Source organism: Ranitomeya variabilis, chromosome 1 (assembly GCF_051348905.1).
Source record: "Ranitomeya variabilis isolate aRanVar5 chromosome 1, aRanVar5.hap1, whole genome shotgun sequence".
Classification (NCBI taxonomy): Eukaryota; Metazoa; Chordata; class Amphibia; order Anura; family Dendrobatidae; genus Ranitomeya; species Ranitomeya variabilis.
The window spans coordinates 12,454,709-12,473,631 of record NC_135232.1 but is presented as its reverse complement, the minus strand read 5'-3'; the positions used below and the strand labels follow the sequence as shown (position 1 = coordinate 12,473,631).

The 18,923-nt window shown below is 40.1% G+C and overlaps 1 protein-coding gene across 1 annotated transcript in view; it reads left to right on the top strand.

Annotated features, from left to right (window-relative positions):
• LOC143793582 (uncharacterized) overlaps positions 1-18,923 on the top strand; it is an 83,567-nt gene that overhangs the window by 38,038 nt on the left and 26,606 nt on the right. Inside the window, 2 exon segments of the mRNA XM_077280658.1 lie at positions 779-2,503; positions 2,506-3,034. Coding sequence (XP_077136773.1) covers positions 779-2,503; positions 2,506-3,034 — 2,254 coding nt within the window.

Sequence of the window (18,923 nt, the reverse complement as noted above, 5' to 3'; positions counted from 1 at the left end):
GAAAATAAAATATAAAGAAAAAAATGGAAAGTGGATTATTTACTAACAATCATGAAAATAAAACTTCTTTTGTGAAGGTAAAAAGCATTTAAATAAAAAACTATAGTCCAAAAACCTAACAATACTGTAAGCAGTAAAAGAATAAAAAGTGTAAGAAACATTGGTAGCATTACATTTTTTTTGCATATTCTCTTCCTTTTCCTCCCAAAATGATAAAAGCTAAATAATAAATCTTCAGCCAAGCAAATAGAAAAATAATAGCGCTATGGCTTTTAAAAGGAGAGTATTTAAGAAATAAATCGGCCCATCTAAATTTTGTCACATTAGAAAGAAACAACAAAGAAATGAAATCTAAAAACATGCATGAATAATGTTGATTTGTGCAATTGTTTTTATTGTAGAGAAAAATAAAATGACAATAAGTTCAACATCTTTGAGTCTGTCTCGTGAAGCACTTCTCAATTCCTTGAGTTTTATTGTTTATAGATTTATGTAATGAAGGTGTTGCTGGATGTAGATCAGAATCTTAACCTTTGTCATTGATACATTGTAATATGCTAAACAAGGTTTTATAGGGATAAAATCACACATGCAGGGTTTTTTGGGTAGTTTTAAAGTTAGGATTGTATTAAAAAAGAATGGTGTGTACTTCTTCATGCCGGGTCAAAAATTGTAACTCTGACTGCATCAAAAACTACCATTGTTTGTCCAGCTTTATAGCAATGTTATATCTACTTTGGTTAAAGATACCTACAAAATCTCCTTTTAATTTTAACAGAAAATCTCATTAGGAATTCTGAGGGAAACATCATTTTCCTGCTAAATTATAAGCTAGAAGATGACTACATGAAGCGTCACTCTTCAGAAGAAAATCTAATTACCCCTGATGTAAATCTAGGACTCTACAGTACAGATGTAACACATAAACCCACTAATCATGAGGAATCTTCTCCTCACCAATCTCAGATTGTTGCCACAAGTCCAGATCAGAAAGTGGGCAACAAGTTTCAATGTGGTCAGTGTGGAAAATACTTTACAAGAAGATCAAGTCTTCATACACATAGAAGAATTCACACAGGGGAGAAACCATACTCCTGTTTGCAATGTGGGAAAAGTTTTATGTTTAAATCATCTCTTGTTGCGCATGATAGGATTCACAAAGGAGAGAAGCCATTTTCATGTTCTCTATGTGACAAGTCATTTATAGATAAATCAGGTCTTGTTAAACATCAGAGAAATCATGCAAAAGAGAAATCATATTCATGTTCAGAATGTGGGAAATGTTTTCTACGTAAATCACATTTTGATACACATCAGAAAACTCATACAGGTGAGAAGCCGTTTTCATGTTCAGAATGTGGGAAGTCTTATACCTGGAAAATAGATTTTATTAGACATCAGCAAAGTCACACTGGAGAGAAACCATTTTCATGTTCACTATGTGGTAAGTGTTTTACAGAAAAATCAGGTCTCATTAGACACGAAAAAAATCACACAGGGAAGAAGCCATTTTCATGTTCACATTGTGGTAAATGTTTTACAGTAAAATCAGGTCTTATTAGACATGAAAGAAGTCATGCAGGGGAGAAACCGTATTCTTGTTCCGAATGTGGAAAATGTTTTACTTATCAACCAGATTGTGTTAGACATCAGAGAATTCATACAGGAGAGAATCTGTATATATGTTCAGACTGTGGAAAAATTTTTACACGTAAATCAGATTTAGTTAAACATCAGAGAATTCACACAGGAGAGAAGCCTTTTTCATGTTCAGAATGTGGGAAATGTTTTACAAGGTCTAATGGATGTGTAAAACATCAGAGAATTCACACAGGTGAGAAGCCGTTTTCATGTTCGGAATGTGGGAAATGCTTTACACATTCTTCTGGTCTTGCAAGACATCAGAAAATTCACACTGGAGAAAAGCCATTTTTATGTTCCCAGTGTGGGAAATGTTTTATTACAAAAACCGAACTTCGGGTTCATCATCTAAGTCACACAGAAGAGAAACCGTTTCCATGTTCAGAATGTGGGAAATGCTTTGTGAATAAATCAACTCTTCTTACACACGAGAGAAGTCACACAGGAGAGAAGCCATATTCATGTTCAGAATGTGGGAAATGTTTTACAGATAAATCACATTTTGTTAAACATCAACAGACTCACACTGGAGAGACTTTTTCATGTTCAGAATGTGGGAAATGCTTTATCTGGAAAAAAAATTTTGTTAAACATCAGCGACGTCACACAGGAGAGAAACCATATTCCTGTTCAGAATGTGGGAAGTCATTTATAGATAAATCAAGTCTTGTTAACCATCAGAGAATTCACACAGGGGAGAAGCCATATACATGTTCAGAATGTGGAAAAAGTTATTCAGATAAATCAAATTTTCTTAAACATCAAAGAATTCACACAGGAGAGAAGCCGTATTCATGCTCAAAATGTGAGAAATGCTTTGCCTGGAAAATAGATTTTGTTAGACATCAACAACGTCACAAATGAGAAAAGACATTTTCATTGTGATATGTTCGAAGTCATTTATAGATAAATCAAGTCTTGTTAGACATGAAAGAAGTCACACAGGGGAGAAGCCGCTTTCATGTTTGCTATGTGGGAAGTCATTTACCGATAAATCAGGTCTTGTTGTACATGAAAGAATTCACACAGGTGAAAAGCCATTTTCATGTTCTCTATGTAAAAAGTGCTTCACTTGTAAAGCAAGTCTTGTTAGACATGAGCGAAGTCACACAGGAGAGAAATCGTATTCATGTTCAGAATGTGGAAAATGTTTTATCTATCAATCAGACTGTGTTAAACATCAGAGAATTCACACAGGAGAGAAACTATGTATGTGCTCAGAATGTGGAAAGTGCTTTACAGGTAAATCAGATCTTGTTAAACATCAGAGAAGTCACACAGGAGAGAAGCCGTATTCATGTTCAGAATGTGGGAAATGTTTTACACATCAATCAGATCCTGCAAAACATCGGAGAATTCACACAGGAGAAAAACCATATTCATGTTCAGAATGCAGGAAATGTTTTACAGATAAATCAAGTCTTGTTAACCCCTTCATGACCCAGCCTATTTTGACCTTAATGACCTGGCCGTTTTTTGCAATTCTGACCAGTGTCCCTTTATGAGGTAATAACTCAGGAACGCTTCAACGGATCCTAGTGGTTCTGAGATTGTTTTTTCGTGACATATTGGGCTTCATGTTAGTGGTATATTTAGGTCAATAATTTTTGCGTTTATTTGTGAAAAAAAATGCAAATTTGGTTAAAATTTTTCAAAATTTAGCAATTTTCAAATTTTGAATTTTTATTCTGTTAAACAAGAGAGTTATGTGACACAAAATAGTTAATAAAAAAACATTACCCACATGTCTACTTTACATCAGCACAATTTTGGAAACAAAATTTTTTTTTGCTAGGAAGTTATAAGGGTTAAAATTTGACCAGCAATTTCTCATTTTTACAACGAAATTTACAAAACCATTCTTTTTAGGGACCACCTCATATTTGAAGTCAGTTTGAGGGGTCTATATGGATGAAAATACCCAAAAGTGACACCATTCTAAAAACTGCACCCCTCAAGGTACTCAAAACCACATTCAAGAAGTTTATTAACCCATCAGGTGCTTCACAGCAGCAGACGCAACATGGAAGGAAAAAATTAACATTTAACTTTTTAGTCACAAAAATGATCTTTTAGCAACAATTTATTTATTTTCTCAAGGGTGAAAAGAGAAACTGGACCCCAAAAATGTTGTACAATTTGTCCTGAGTACGCTGATACCCCATATGTGGGGGGAACCACTGTTTTGGCACACAACAGGGCTCGGAAGGGAAGGAGCGCCATTTGACTTTTTGAATGAAAAATTAGCTCCATCGTTAGCGGACACCATGTTACTTTGGAGAGCCCCCGTGTGCCTAAACATTGGAGCTCCCCCACAAGTGACCCCATTTTGAAAACTAGACCCCCCAAAGAGCTTATCTAGATGCATAGTGAGCACTTTGAACCCCCAGGTGCTTCACAAATTGATCCGTAAAAATGAAAAAGTACTTTTTTTTTCACAAAATTTCTTTTAGCCTCAATGTGTTCATTTCCACATGGGCAACAGGATAAAATGGATCCTAAAATTTGTTCGGCAATTTCTCCTGAGTACACTGATACCTCACATGTGGGGGTAAACCACTGTTTGGGCACACGGCAGGGCTCGGAAGGGAAGGAGCGCCATTTGAGTTTTTGAATGAAAAATTAGCTCCAATTGTTAGCGGACACCATGTCGCGTTTGGAGAGCCCCTGTGTGCCTAAACATTGGACCTCCCCCACATGTGACCCCATTTTGGAAACTAGACCCCCCAAGGAACTCATCTAGATGTGTGATGAGCACTTTAAACCCCCAAGTGCTTCACAGAAGTTTATAACGCAGAGCTGTGAAAATAAAAAATCATTTTTCTTTCCTCAAAAATTATTTTTTAGCACACAATTTTTTATTTTCACAAGAGTAACAGGAGAAATTGGACCCTAAAAGTTGTCGTCCAGTTTGTCCTGAGTACACTGATACCCCATATGTGGGGGTATACCACTGTTCGGGAAGACGTTGGGGCTCGGAAAGGAAGTAGTGACTTTTGAAATGCAGACTTTGATGGAATGGTCTGCGGGCATCATGTTGCGTTTGCAGAGCCCCTGATGTGCATAAACAGTAGAAACTCCCCACAAGTGACCCCATTTTGGAAACTAGACCCCCCACGGAACTTATCTAGATATGTGGTAAGCACTTTGAACCCCCAAGTGCTTCACAGAAGTTTACAAAGCAGAGCCGTGAAAATAAAAAATCATTTTTCTTTCCTCAAAAATGATGTTTTAGCAAGCAATTTTTTATTTTCGCAAGGGTAACAGGAGAAATTGGACCCCAATAATTGTTGCCCAGTTTGTCCTTAGTATGCTGTTACCCCATATGTGGGGGTAAACCACTGTTTGGGCGCATGTCGGGGCTCGGAAGGGAAGTAGTGACTTTTTGAACGCAAAATTGGCTAGAATCAATGGTGGCGCCATGTTGCGTTTGGAGACCCCTGATGTGCCTAAAAAGTGGAAACCCCTCAATTCTAACTCCAACCCTAACCCCAACACACCCCTAACCACAACTCTAACCCCGACACACCCATAACCCTAATCCCAACCCTAACCCGAATCCCAACCCTAACCACAACCCTAACCCCAACACACCCCTAACCATAACCCTAACCACAGGCCTAATCTTAACCCTATTTCCAACCCTAGCCCTAATTCCAACCCTAACCCTAAGGCTATGTGCCCATGTTGTGGATTCGTGTGAGATTTTTCCGCACCATTTTTGAAAAATCCGCAGGTAAAAGGCACTGCGTTTTACCTGCGGATTTACTGCGGATTTCCAGTGGTTTTTTTTGTGGATTTCACCTGCGGATTCCTATTGAAGAACAGGTGTAAAACGCTGCAGAATCCACACAAAGAATTGACATGCTGTGGAAAATACAAAGCGTTTCCACATGGTATTTTCCGCACCATGGGCACAGCAGATTTGGTTTTCCATAGGTTTACATGGTACTGTAAACCTGATGGAAAATTGCTATGAATCCGCAGCAGCCAAATCCGCACCGTGTGCACATAGCCTAATTCTAACCCTAATTCTAACCCTAGCCCTAACCCTAGTTCTAACCCTAATGCTAACCCTAGCCCTAACCCTAGTGCAGAAAAAAAAATATTTCTTTATTTTATTATTGTCCCTACCTATGGGGGTGATAAAGGGGGGGTTCATTTACTATTTTTTTTATTTTGATCACTGTGATAAGTTTTATCACAGTGTTCAAAATGTACCTGGAACGAATCAGCCGGTCGGCAGATTCGGCAGGCGCACTGCGCATGCGCCCACCATTTTGGAAGATGGCGGCGCCCATGGAGAAGACGGACAGACATCGGGAGGCTCTGTAAGTATGAGGGGGTGGTTCGGAGCACGGGGGGTAGATCGGAGCACGGGGGAGCGGACAGGAGGACGGGTGAGCGGACAGGTGGACGGAGGGGAGTACGGGACAGAACGGAGGACTGGGGAGATCGGTGGTAGGGGGGCACATCAGGGTTTCCAGCCATGGCCAATGATATTGCAGCATCGGCCATGGCTGGATTGTAATATTTCACCACTTTTCATAGGTGAAATATTACAAATTGCTCTGATTGGCTGTTGAAAGTGAAACAGCCAATCAGAGTGATCGTAGCCACGGGGGGGGGGGGTGAAGCCACCCCCCCTGGGCTGGAGTACCAGTCCCCCTGTCCCTGTAGGTTGGGTGAAATTTGAGTTAACCCTTTCACCCGATGTGCAGGGACGCGATCATTCTGTGACACAGCATATGCGTCACAGGTCGGATTGGCACCGACTTTCATGACGCATACGCTGTGTCACAGGTCGGGAAGGGGTTAAACATCAGAAAAGTCACACTGGGGAGAAACCGTATTCATGTTCCGAATGTGGGAAATATTTTATGACAAAAACCAAACTTAAAGATCATCATCGAAGTCACACAGGAGAGAAGCCATTTCCATGTTCACTATGTGGAAAATGCTTTGTGAATAAATCAAATCTTCTTACACATGAGAGAAGTCACACAGGAGAGAAGCCGGTTTCATGTCCAGAATGTGCAAAGTGCTTTACATATAAATCAGATCTTGTTAAACATCAGAAAATTCACAAGGAAGAGCAACCGTTTTTATGTTCAGAATGTGGGAAATGTTTTACTCAGCAAGCAGATCTAAGTTCTGAATCATCAAGAAAGTCACACAAGAGAGATGCCATTTTGATGTTCTGTATGTGAAAAATGTTGTTCAAGGAAATCAAATTTTGAAGCTCATTAAAGAATTTACATTGATAGTAAACCATATTCTTGTTTAGAATGCGAAAAATTTTGTGAATGTACCAAAAAAAAAAAAGATTAATGTATCAGGTTATTCCCAAAGAATAAACATAACACTAAGGGCAGGTGCAGAAAACTATGTATTCGCTCACCCGAGAGAATCAGTGCGATTATGCAAATCAAACTCTGATCAGAGTTTGATCAGAGTGTGAACATAGTGTGATTTGATTGCCTCGGAAGAGGAGAAGATGGAGAAATACAGTTCTCCATTCTGTTAGGCTGTGGAAATCGGACTGCACTCAGATATCATCCGAATGGAGCCCATTCGCTTACACAGACTCATTGGCTCAAAAGGTTGGATCAAACTCTGCTTGTAGTTATTTTTTTTTTCAAGCAGCTCAGTTCACGGATCAAATTTAACTTGTGCTTGTACTCATAATTAAACATTTGTCCAAGGCGCGATCCGATGTTTTGTCAGACTGCACTCTGATCGAAAATAAGGCCATACGCATGGCCTACCTGCCAATAATATTGTCTTTTGAGTAGAATTAACCTGGATCTGCAAAACATCAGAAGTTTATTTACCTACCTGAAATTTGTAGAAAAAAGCAATACAGGGAGGAGCAGAGGAACCTTATTTGCTTTTAAAGCAGTAAAGCTGAATTGTCACCATGAACCTTGTTTGTTACTGTATTCAGAATATCACATACAGCGAAGGAGAGTCAGAAGTTGTGAAACTATCTAGACTTTGTATCGTTAACATTAATATTTGAATATGAAACATAGAAAGACTAAACTTAATGAAAGCATGTACGAAATGTCTTTCAATTGTTGCCAAGTCAATTTCTTAAGTTGATCTTCTACCTTTTATCCATTCGTACATAGACATCACGGTCGGGAAGGTCTTTCCGGAAATGGACACACACGAACAACATGGTGACGGAATAAAGATTTCTGCTCTCCCCTTGTTGCATTTCTGGGTACATCTTGTCATTCTTACTCCTCCCCAACCCCACACACGTTCCCTCTCCCGACAATGCTCTTATGGTCTGCACTGTGTTGAATGGCAGTATAACCCCTTGGTCTCCCTCTTCGTTATCGTTCAGGGTGACCGTGCACTGAACACATTTTCTAGTTTAATGCATCCCATACTTGGTAGAATCTTGTAATATGAGCTCCATTTCCTTGTAATTTAGATACTTTGTTTTAGATCTCCCCTGAAAGGTTGAAATGTTGTTTTACAAAATTTATGTTGATGGGGTTTGCATTTATATTTGAAAAGATCTTAAAAGTGTCAGACTTAAAAAAAAATAAAAAAATGCAATTTTCAAGCTTTGAATTTTTTTGCCCTTAACCCCTTCACCCCCCAAGGGTGGTTTGCACTTTAATGACCAGGCCAATTTTTACAGTTCTGACCACTGTCCCTTTATGAGGTTATAACTCTGGAACACTTCAACGGATCCTGGTGATTCTGACATTGTTTTCTAGTGACATATTGTGCTTCATTATAGTGGTAACATTTCTTTGATATTACCTGAGTTTATTTGTGAAAAAAACGGAAATTTGGCCAAAATGTTGAAAATTTCGCAATTTTCCAACTTTCAATTTTTATGCAATCAAATCACAGTGATATGTCACACAAAATAATTAATAAGTAACATTTCCCACATGTCTACTTTACATCAGCACAATTTTGGAACCAACATTTTTTTTTGTTAGGGAGTTATAAGGGTTAAAAGTTGACCAGCAATTTCTCATTTTTACAACACCTTTTTTTTTTAGGGACCACATCTCATTTGAAGTCATTTTGAGGGGTCTATATGATAGAAAATACCCAAGTGTGACACCATTCTAAAAACTGCACCCCTCAAGGTGCTCAAAACCACATTCAAGAAGTTTATTAACCCTTCAGGTGTTTCACAGGAATTTTTGAATTGTTTAAATAAAAATGAACATTTAACTTTTTTTCACACAAAATTTAATTCAGCTCCAATTTGTTTTATTTTACCAAGGGTAACAGGAAAAAGTGGACCCCAAAAGATGTTGAACAATTTGTCCTGAGTACGCCGATACCCCATTTGTGGGGGTAAACCACTGTTTGGGCGCATGACAGAGCTCGGAAGCGAAGGAGCGCCATTTGACTTTTCAATGCAAAATTGACTGGAATTGAGATGGGACTCCATGTTGTGTTTGGAGAGCCCCTGATGTGCCTAAACATTGAATCCCCCCACAAGTGACACCATTTTGGAAAGTAGACCCCCTAAGGAACTTATCTAGAGGTGTGGTGAGCACTTTGACCCAGCAAGTGCTTCACAGAAGTTTATAATGCAGAGCCGTAAAAATAAAACAAAAATTTTTTCCCACAAAAATTATTTTTTAGCCCCCAGTTTTTTATTTTCCCGAGGGTAACAGGAGAAATTGGACCCCAAAAGTTGTTGTCCAATTTATCTTGAGTATGCTGATACCCCATATGTGGGGGAGAACTACCGTTTGGGCCCATGGGAGGGCTCGGAAGGGAAGTAGCGCCATTTGAAATGCAGACTTAGATGGAATGGTCTGCAGGCGTCACATTGCATTTACAGAGCCCCTAATGTACCTAAACAGTAGAAACCCCCCACAAGTGACACCATTTTGGAAAGTAGACCCCCTAAGGAACTCATCTAGATGTCTTGTGAGAGCTTTGAACACCCAAGTGTTTCTCTACAGTTTATAATGCAGAGCCGTGCAAATAAAAAATTTTTTACACAAATTATATTTTAGCCCCCAGTTTTGTATTTTCCCAAGGGTAACAGGAGAAATTGGACCCCAAAAGTTGTTCTCCAATGTGTTCCGAGTATGCTGATACCCCATATGTTGGGGTAAACCCCTGTTTGGGTGCACAGGAGAGCTCTGAAGGGAAGGAGCACTGTTTTACTTTTTCAACGCAGAATTGGCTGGAATTGAGATCGGACGCCATGTCGCGTTTGGAGAGCCCCTGATGTGCCTAAACAGTGGAAACCCCCCAATTATAACTGAAACCCTAATCCAAACACACTCCTAACCCTAATCGCAACGGTAACCCTAACCACACCTCTAACCCAGACACACCCCTAATCCCAACCCTATTCCCAACCGTAAATATCCAAACCCTAACTTTAGCCCTAACCCTAACTTTAGCCCCAACCCTAACTGTAGCCTTAACCCTAGCCCTAACCCTAACCGAAAATGGAAATAAATACATTTTTTAAATTTTTTAATTTTTCCCTAATTAAGCGGGTGATGAAGGGGGGTTTGATTTACTTTTATAGCGGGTTTTTTAGCGGATTTTTATGATTGGCAGCTGTCACACACTGAAAGACGCTTTTTTTTTGCAAAAAATATTTTTTGCGTTCCCACATTTTGAGAGCTATAATTTTTCCATATTTGAGTCCACAGAGTCATGTGAGGTCTTGTTTTTTGCGGGACGAGTTGACGTTTTTATTGGTAACATGTTCGGGCACGGGAGATTTTTTGATCGCTTTTTATTCCGATTTTTGTGAGGCAGAATGACCAAAAACCAGCTATTCATGAATTTCTTTTGGGGGAGGCGTTTATACCGTTCCACGTTTGGTAAAATTGATAAAGCAGTTTTATTCTTCGGGTCAGTACGATTACAGCGATACCTCATTTATATAATTTTTTTATGTTTTGGCGCTTTTATACGATAAAAACTTTTATTGAAAAAATAATTATTTTGGCATCGCTTTATTCTGATGAGGACTATAACTTTTTTATTTTTTCGCTGATGATGCTGTATGATGGCTTGTTTTTTGCGGGACAAGATGACGTTTTCAGCGGTACCATGGTTATTTATATCCATCTTTTTGATCGCTTGTTATTCCACTTTTTGTTTGGCGGTATGAGAATAAAGCATTTTTTGCCTCGTTTTGTTTTTTTACGGTGTTCACTGAAGGGGTTAACTAGTGATATAGTTTTATAGGTGGGGTCGTTACGGACGCGGCGATTCTAAATATGTGTACTTTTATTGTTTGATTTTTTTTTATTTAGATAAAGAAATTTATTTATGGGAATAATATATATATATTTTTTTTTTTTTCTTTATTTAGGATTTTTTTTTTTTTTACACATGTGGAAATTTTTTTTTTAACTTGTTTACTTTGTCCCAGGGGGGACATCACAGATCGCTGATCTGACAGTTTGCACAGCACTCTGTCAGATCACCGATCTGAGTTCCAGCGCTGCAGGCTTACCAGAGCCTGGTCTGCACCCGGAAGTAATCCCTGCAGGACCCGGATGCAGCCCCGTGGCCATTTTGGATCCAGGGCCTGCAGGGATAGGAGGTAAGAGACCCTCGCAGCAACGCGATCACATCGCGTTGCTCCGGGGGTCTCAGGGAAGCTATTTTTTTAATTACTTTTTATGATGTTAGAAGGGCTGAAAGCTTAACAGCTATCTTTCTTTTTTTTTTAGTTAAATTCACAAAACCTGTATGTCTCTAGACCACTACACTTTTGAAGTAAATTTGAGGGGACACACAGCTCTGGCAAAAATTAAGAGACCACTGCACAGTTTTCTAAAAATCCGCTTCTCTACATATCTGACAGCCATTCCATTCCAGTGTCCGTAGAATTCCAACCAGAGTACACCTCATTCTATTTAATGTGCTTCTGATTAGGTGATCACCTGAACCAAATCTTATTTAATGAAGGAAAGTATAAAAAACACTGCTGTGGTGTTCACAATCCTCTTGCAAGAGGACAAGCTGCATGGCAAAACAAGTGCTAGTAATATCCCAAAAGTAATAGGAATGAATAAAATAACTTTTAACCATGCCAAAGGAGTTGAAAAGAAAAGTCTTGAGTGAGGAAAAGAAGGGCTCAGTTCTGGCTTTACTAGCAGAGAGACGGTGAGCATCATGTTGCTTCCATCCTTAAAATTTCTAAGATGGCAGTCCATTACAACAAGGTCAAGCAGCAGACATTGGGGACAACAAAGCAACAGACCTGCAGAGGGCGAAAACGACTCTCCACTGACCGGGATGACATCATCTTATTCGAATGTCACACAGCAACCGCAGGATGACATCAAGTGACCTACAAAAGGAATGGCAAATTGTAGCTGGGGTGAAGTGCACGGCAAGAACAGTTCGTATCAGGCTCCTAGAGGCAGGACTCAAGTATGTAAAGCTAGAAAAAAAGCCTTTCATCAATGAGAAGCAAAGGAGAGCCAGGCTGAAGTTTGCCAAAGACCATGAGGATTGGACCAAAGACGACTGGAGTAATGTAATCTTCTCTGATGAGTCTAATTTTCAGCTTTGCTCAACACCTGGTCATCTAATGGTTAGATGGAGACCTGGCAAGGCATACAAGCCACAGTGTCTTGCACCCACTGTGAAATTTGGTGGAGGACTGGTGATGATCTGGGGATGCTTCAGCAAGGCTAGAATTGGGAAGGTTAATCTTTGCGAAGGAAGTATGAATCAAGCCACATATAAGGTTATCCTGGAAAAAAAACAGTTGATTCCTTATGCTCAGGCAATGTTCCCCAACTTTGAGGACTGTTTTTTCCTGCAGGACAATGTGCCATGCCACCCAGCTAGGTCAATCAAGGTGTGGATGAAGGACCACCACATCAAAGCCCTGTCATGGCCAGCACAATCTCCAGCCCTGAACCCCATTGAAAACCTCTTGAATGTAATCAAGAGGAAGATGGATAGTCACAAGCCATCAAACGAAGAACTGCTTACATTTTTGTACCAGGAGTCGCATAAGGTCACCCGAAAGCAGTGTGAAAGACTGGTGGAAAGCATGCCAAGACGCATGAAAGCTGGAATTAACAATCGTGGTTATTCCACAAAATATTGATTTCTGAACTCTTCCTGAGGTAAAACATTAGTATTGTTGTTTACATTTTACTCAAAAATATACCTATAGGGAGGCGTGGTTTGCAGGGGATTGAGCAGTCCTGTTCCACAGGAGCTCCTGTAAATCCCCTAAAAAAGCTTATTTTAGCCTACTAAAAAAGTGGATTTTTTGGATTTAAAGTTTCAGGAAACTTATTAGAAGATCTCAGGACCGAGAAATATGAAGAAAGAAACTGATATATTCAAGAAAAAGCCTCTCTTAGGAGAAAGGAATGTGTGAGGAATGGTGACTCATCATCTTCGTTTGCCATGAGGAGGACTTCAGCTAATATGGCTACTTATCCAGGCTTGAAGAAGATTTCCCACAGAGGATCCTTTACTTCTGGAATGAGAGGCTCTAAGCTTGAGGAAATTAAAGCACCCAGGATTATAATTAACAAGACCAGGAAAACACCGCAGCAGCTGGGCACATCTGACAGTCAGGACCCTGAAGCGAGCCTATCAATATTTGAGCCGAACTTTCCCTCCACTAAGTTCTAGGGTTACTTGAGTGTATTCCCAGACCTGACAAGCACTCATACATTTCGAACAATAATTTCTTTATTTTTTCAACCTATATATATATGTTTACTCACCAATGTTGTTTCTTGTTTATACATACAGAGAATTTACATGACTGTAATATTAAGCAGCAGTTAATTATGTGTATACTTACGGTACTGTATATTTGCTTTTCTCTCCCCTCTGTTTATAGGGTTTTTGCTCTTTTTCTCTCCTTTCCTTTTTCCTTCCTTTCCTAGTTATATTTGTTCCTGTAGCTTTTACTTAACTTCTCCTACCTTTTTATTTTCCCGTTTTAACCCTACCATTAAAAATTTTACAAAATCCAATAAAAACAATTTGAAAAAGAAAAAAAAAAAAATATATATATATACCTATAAAGAGAAAAATCAGAGAAGCTGAACATTTTGCAGTGGTCTCTTAATTTTTGCCAGAGCTTTATATGTCAGAAAACTGCAAACAAAACATCATTTCAAATCTGCACCCCCAATGTATTCAAAGCTCCATTCCTAAAGATTAACCCTTCAAGTGCTTTCCAGGACTTAATACAAATGTAAAAAACAAATTTAAATTTACTTATTTTTGCTAAAATGTTGCTTTAACCCCAAATTTTCATTTTCGCAAGGGTAAAAGGAGAAAAATGAAATATATAACTTGTGCAATTTCTCCTGAATATGCAGATACACCATATATCTTCAGAAACTACTGATTGGGCACGGTAGGGCTCAGAAGAAAAGAAGCACTATTTGATTTTTGGAGCTCAAATGTGACTGAAATGGACTCCAGATGTCATGTTGCATTTTCAGAGCCCCTCAGTGCCAAAACATCAAAAGCCTCCACATGTTACCCCATTTTGGAAATTATTCCACTCAAAGAATTCATTCACAGGACGGATGACCATCTTGAACCCACAGGTGCTTCATTGAATGCTATGATATTGGGACATAAAATTAAATATTGAATTGTTTTCCACTAAAGTGCTGATTTATCCCAAATTTCTCATTTTTATAAGAGTAACAGGAGAAATTGCACAATAGCTTTTGTGGTCCATTATCTCCCGAGTACTCTGATACCCCACATATGGTCAAACTATTCTTTGAGCAAGCCACAGGCCTCAGAAGGAAAATGAAGCTATAACTTTTGGAGTGCAATTTTTAATTGAAGGAATTACAGATGCCATGCCTCGTTTGGAGAGCCAAAAACAGCATAATGCCCCAACAAGTGACCTCATTTTCGAAACTGCACCCCTTCAGAAATGTATCTGGTTAGCAGTGAGCATTTCTCAGTCACCCATGACCGCACCATGATAGAGGGAATCCACCCTACAAGGACAGGAAACCTTCAGGATAAAAAGGACGACACCTTTCTCCACATCAGCTGGAATACCGTGCAGGAGAGGCCCTCCAATAGTTAATTACACAACATTATATACAAACCTCCCCACACAAGTAGCCCCATTTTAGAAAATGCACCCCTCAATGAATTGATCTAGGGGTGTAGTGAGTATTTTAAACCCACAGGTGATTCACTTTTATAACATTGGACTGTGTCAATAATTACATTTTTTCCCACACCTGAGGTATGTTGTGCCTACTTTGGACACATCGTGCAAAGACAGCAAATCACTGGAGAAGGACATCCTGGTCAGAAGAATAGAAGGAACAAGGAGAAGATAAAGACCAGCAACCCGATGGCTTCATACTATCAACAAGCAATAACTCGGTTGCAGTGATGGAAAAATAAAAAAAAATCACGAGTCTGAGAAAATGGCTACAGAAACGTGTCCTTTAGCCCTTCCGATGTACCACAACTTGGGGCATTGGGGAACCAGCTCATATGGTAGGGACACAACTATTGACAGACTTATTGTCTATTCAAATGCTCAGAGAGAGAAAACTGCAAAGCGCCTGACATAGCGGAGGAGCATCTGTAAACCAGTGTGCAAGAATTGTGCCTCTCATCAGTACAGCACAGGGCAATAGGGCCTCCTCTGTACAGGGCACTGGTCTCCTGGTACAGCTCTGGGATGACAGGGCACTGGTTCTCATTGGCAAGAACCAACATAACATCAGTAACAGATCAGTGAGAAGTGGCTGCTTTGTTGCCGGTTTTGTGCCCAGATTTACTGTGGACCGCTGTTATGAACCGGGGGTGTTTGGTTGCCTCAGTTCTTCAGGGATTTTTTTATATCCCACTTCCCAGTTCCGGTTTGGAACTTGCAACTCTCTGGTGCCCCCCTTACCCTCAGGTCAGTCAGGGAACTGCACCTAGGATTATTAGTCGCCAGAAAGGCTGCCTTCTCGTGTACTGGCTAGCCGGCACGCTTCAGTAAGGGGGATATAATTATTCCCAGCCGCAGACAGGCAATACACTTATAAAACCCTTTCTGTCACCGCCAGCTTTGCCCCACAAGCTCAGCACGCTGCGCTGCCACCAGCTCCTATTCCTATGATTAATAGCGGGTCAGGAGACAACCCTATCCGTAGCATAATTTAATTTAATTTACAGAGAACATTGGAGGTACGTTTTAGAGCAAGGAAACGAAGCTAGTAAATATAACTTTTACTCCAAAAAGTCATAGGCAGTGTTTACAAAAGGTATAAAAACGATATTACAAGATAAGACAATTATGTATGTACAGAACGATTACTAAATAAAAGGGATTAAAGATGAAAATAAACTTACATTTGTCTTATGTCATTCCATGGTAAGCCATGCAGCAGAGAGGAGGAGGAGCATAAGTCCCAATGCATCAGGCAGATTGCAGAGTTTCTGTTACCTGACCTCCTGGAAAAAAGCTACTCTTAAAATGAGGTCCCATATTTTATACCCTCTTCTAGTGACATGACTGAGGGACTGGATATGCCCCCCTTGGAAAGGTATGTAAAACTTTCTAATTGCTCATAGCCATCCTAACGGTCTGTGAGGCTCATAGGCGGATGACAAAATTATCATTTTTCTCAGCAAAACATTGGCTTTCATTTGAGTCCAAACATGACTTGGCTATGTGACTCGGATAAGCAGCAATGCGTTTCTCAAATTCTGCCAGACGCTGAGCTTAGAAAAACACTGGTGTGTAGCCCTATTGTCGCACATCCCAAACATGTAACTTTCACACCTATATCGCTACTTGGGGTCGAGATATTTCATCTTGAATAACTTTCTCATACACACATGGAGCACATGGTTGCAGACAAAGAGCTGGGTTCTGCTAATTAACAGATTCTTGAGGGAGGGGGAAAGGAGTATAGGATTACACACGCAGGCAGAGAGAGAGGAGGAGGGGTGGTGAGGGGGATCAAAGCTGCAGCATGTGTCTGCAAAACCAAACGATATAGCAGAGCTCAGTGTGCGATCGAACAATAAGACATTACGTCATATTTCCTCATAACCGACCTCACCTGCTTTCCATGAGGCAGAGTGTAAGGTCACAGGTCTAAGGAAAATTACCCATTAAAGTCAATTTCTGCCAATCAGAAGTGAATAATTGGCGGCCGCATTACTGTCAGCCTTTGGGTTCGGTGTGACCACTATGAACATGTCTATCCATGGCGCCCCCACTACATGCGAGTTGTATTACTGCGGGGACCTGCTGTGGACCCCAAATGTTTCACAGCAAAGGTCCTCAGCTCCTGGGTCCAGGGCCAACTACACTGTTGCTTTGGTTTCAGTATTTGGCTGCAGCAGTGATGTGAGCTGTTGATGTAACGTCACAGCTGCAGCTAATCACTGTTACCAAAGCAGCGATGCAGCTGACTCTGGACTTAGGAGCTAAAGACTATTTGCCTTTATTTTGGACTTCCCCTTCCCATAATAACTTATCCAGCTAAGTGCACATTGTCCGTCTGCCCTTTACAATCACAGATTTAGGTCGGCGGCAAGAGATCAGTGGCCCAAACTGTTCGGTATAATAATAATAACACTGTTCTACAGCCAAATTGGTTCAGAGACTAAAACAGTTGAACTCAACTAATTTTATGGTGCTGAAAACGAATATGATGGTTCAATTTGCTTATTGGCTCTAATTTTCAATATCGAGGAGGTTGTAATTACTTATGACACCTTTCATGCAGGCTCATTGAAAAATTGAGTCTTTATTATTTCCTCTTTGTTATTGCATTGTTAGTAGCTAGTCTAGTAGTAGTCACAGTCCATGCTCCTCCAGATGAGGGATAACACAACCGTAGCACATGTATCCTGCTCCAGCCAGAAACAACACCCCAATCTCTTGTCAGTGTCCTAAATATACCAAGCCGCAAATCTGGACACACCCTGTCATGACGGATCCATTGGGTCTGCTACCCCCATCCACACAATGGGATTAGTGACTGAGAGAACAATGGCTTAATTGAGGCCCCCTGAGACACTAATGAGAGCATTGGAATGATTATTTTACCTTTACCTATCGTGTTTCCTCTCTGACCCAGACTTTCTGTCAGCAACCTCAACTGAACCACATCTTATAACACAAAGCGAACTAAATGATCTTGTTAGAGCTTTGAGCTGCCCAAGAATAAGGCTGAGCTCTTGGGTTCCAGGCTACACCTGTGGAATCTCCAAACTTCTTCACTGAGGGAGATCTTGTGGCATGCAACATCAACAGTTTAATGGAACCTTTGAAGAGAAGTCATAATCCAGAGGAATGGAAGCTCTTCATCGATTTGTCTAAACAAGCCTAAAAGCCATCTTGCTGCATAATGGCAATGTATTACCTGGTTATACCATCCACATGAAAGAAACCTATGACAACAGGAAACAGCTGACAACTATGACCAACATTTTTGGCCACTCTGTGATGGTTTAAAGGTGGATTCCGTCTTACTTGGTTACCAGCGTGGACACACAAAGTACTGCTGCTTTTTGTGTGTGTGTGATAGTTGTGCAAGAGAATATTACAACAGTAAAAGAGACCATTGCATATTAAGTTGGGCCTAGTGAAGAACTTTGTACAGTCATGGATAAAAATGCAAAAGCATCAAGTATCTCATTGATAAATTTCCAAGGTTGAACGAAGCCAAGACAAAGGAAGGAGTCTCCATTGGACATCAGATTCGTAACCTTATTCAAGGTGAGGAGGTTCTCCGTTTGTTGCATGTCAAGGAAAAGGCTGCATGGGTATCATTTACCTTAGTGGTAACTAATTTTTTGGGAAACTCAAGAGCTGATAACTATGAAGAGTTGGTGGGAAATCTCAATCTAAAAAGATATTGGCTATAACATGTCCTTTATTTCTTGTTTGATGCTGAGTCACTTATCATGGATAAACCATGAGTCGGGATAGTCAAGGAGTCCGAGGTCAAAATCTAAGAGGGTAAGTCATAAACAGAAGGAAAAGAGAAAGGTGTAGTCAGGTTACTTTCCAAGGTCAAAATACAAGGAAGATGGTGGATCAGAGCAGAAGGGGTTAAACAGATGGATGATCAGAATGAGGTCCAAGGTCAGGCAACAGAAGATCAACATACAGAACACACAAAAGCTTAATGTACATTTTGCAGAGGTCTAGGACTAACAGCCCAGTTAAGTAGCTGGGCAATTACCTGGGACAGTGAACACCTGTGGACAGCCAGCACCTCCCAATCTCAGATTGGATGGCCAATCTGTCAATCAAAAAATAATAGCTCAGCACGCCC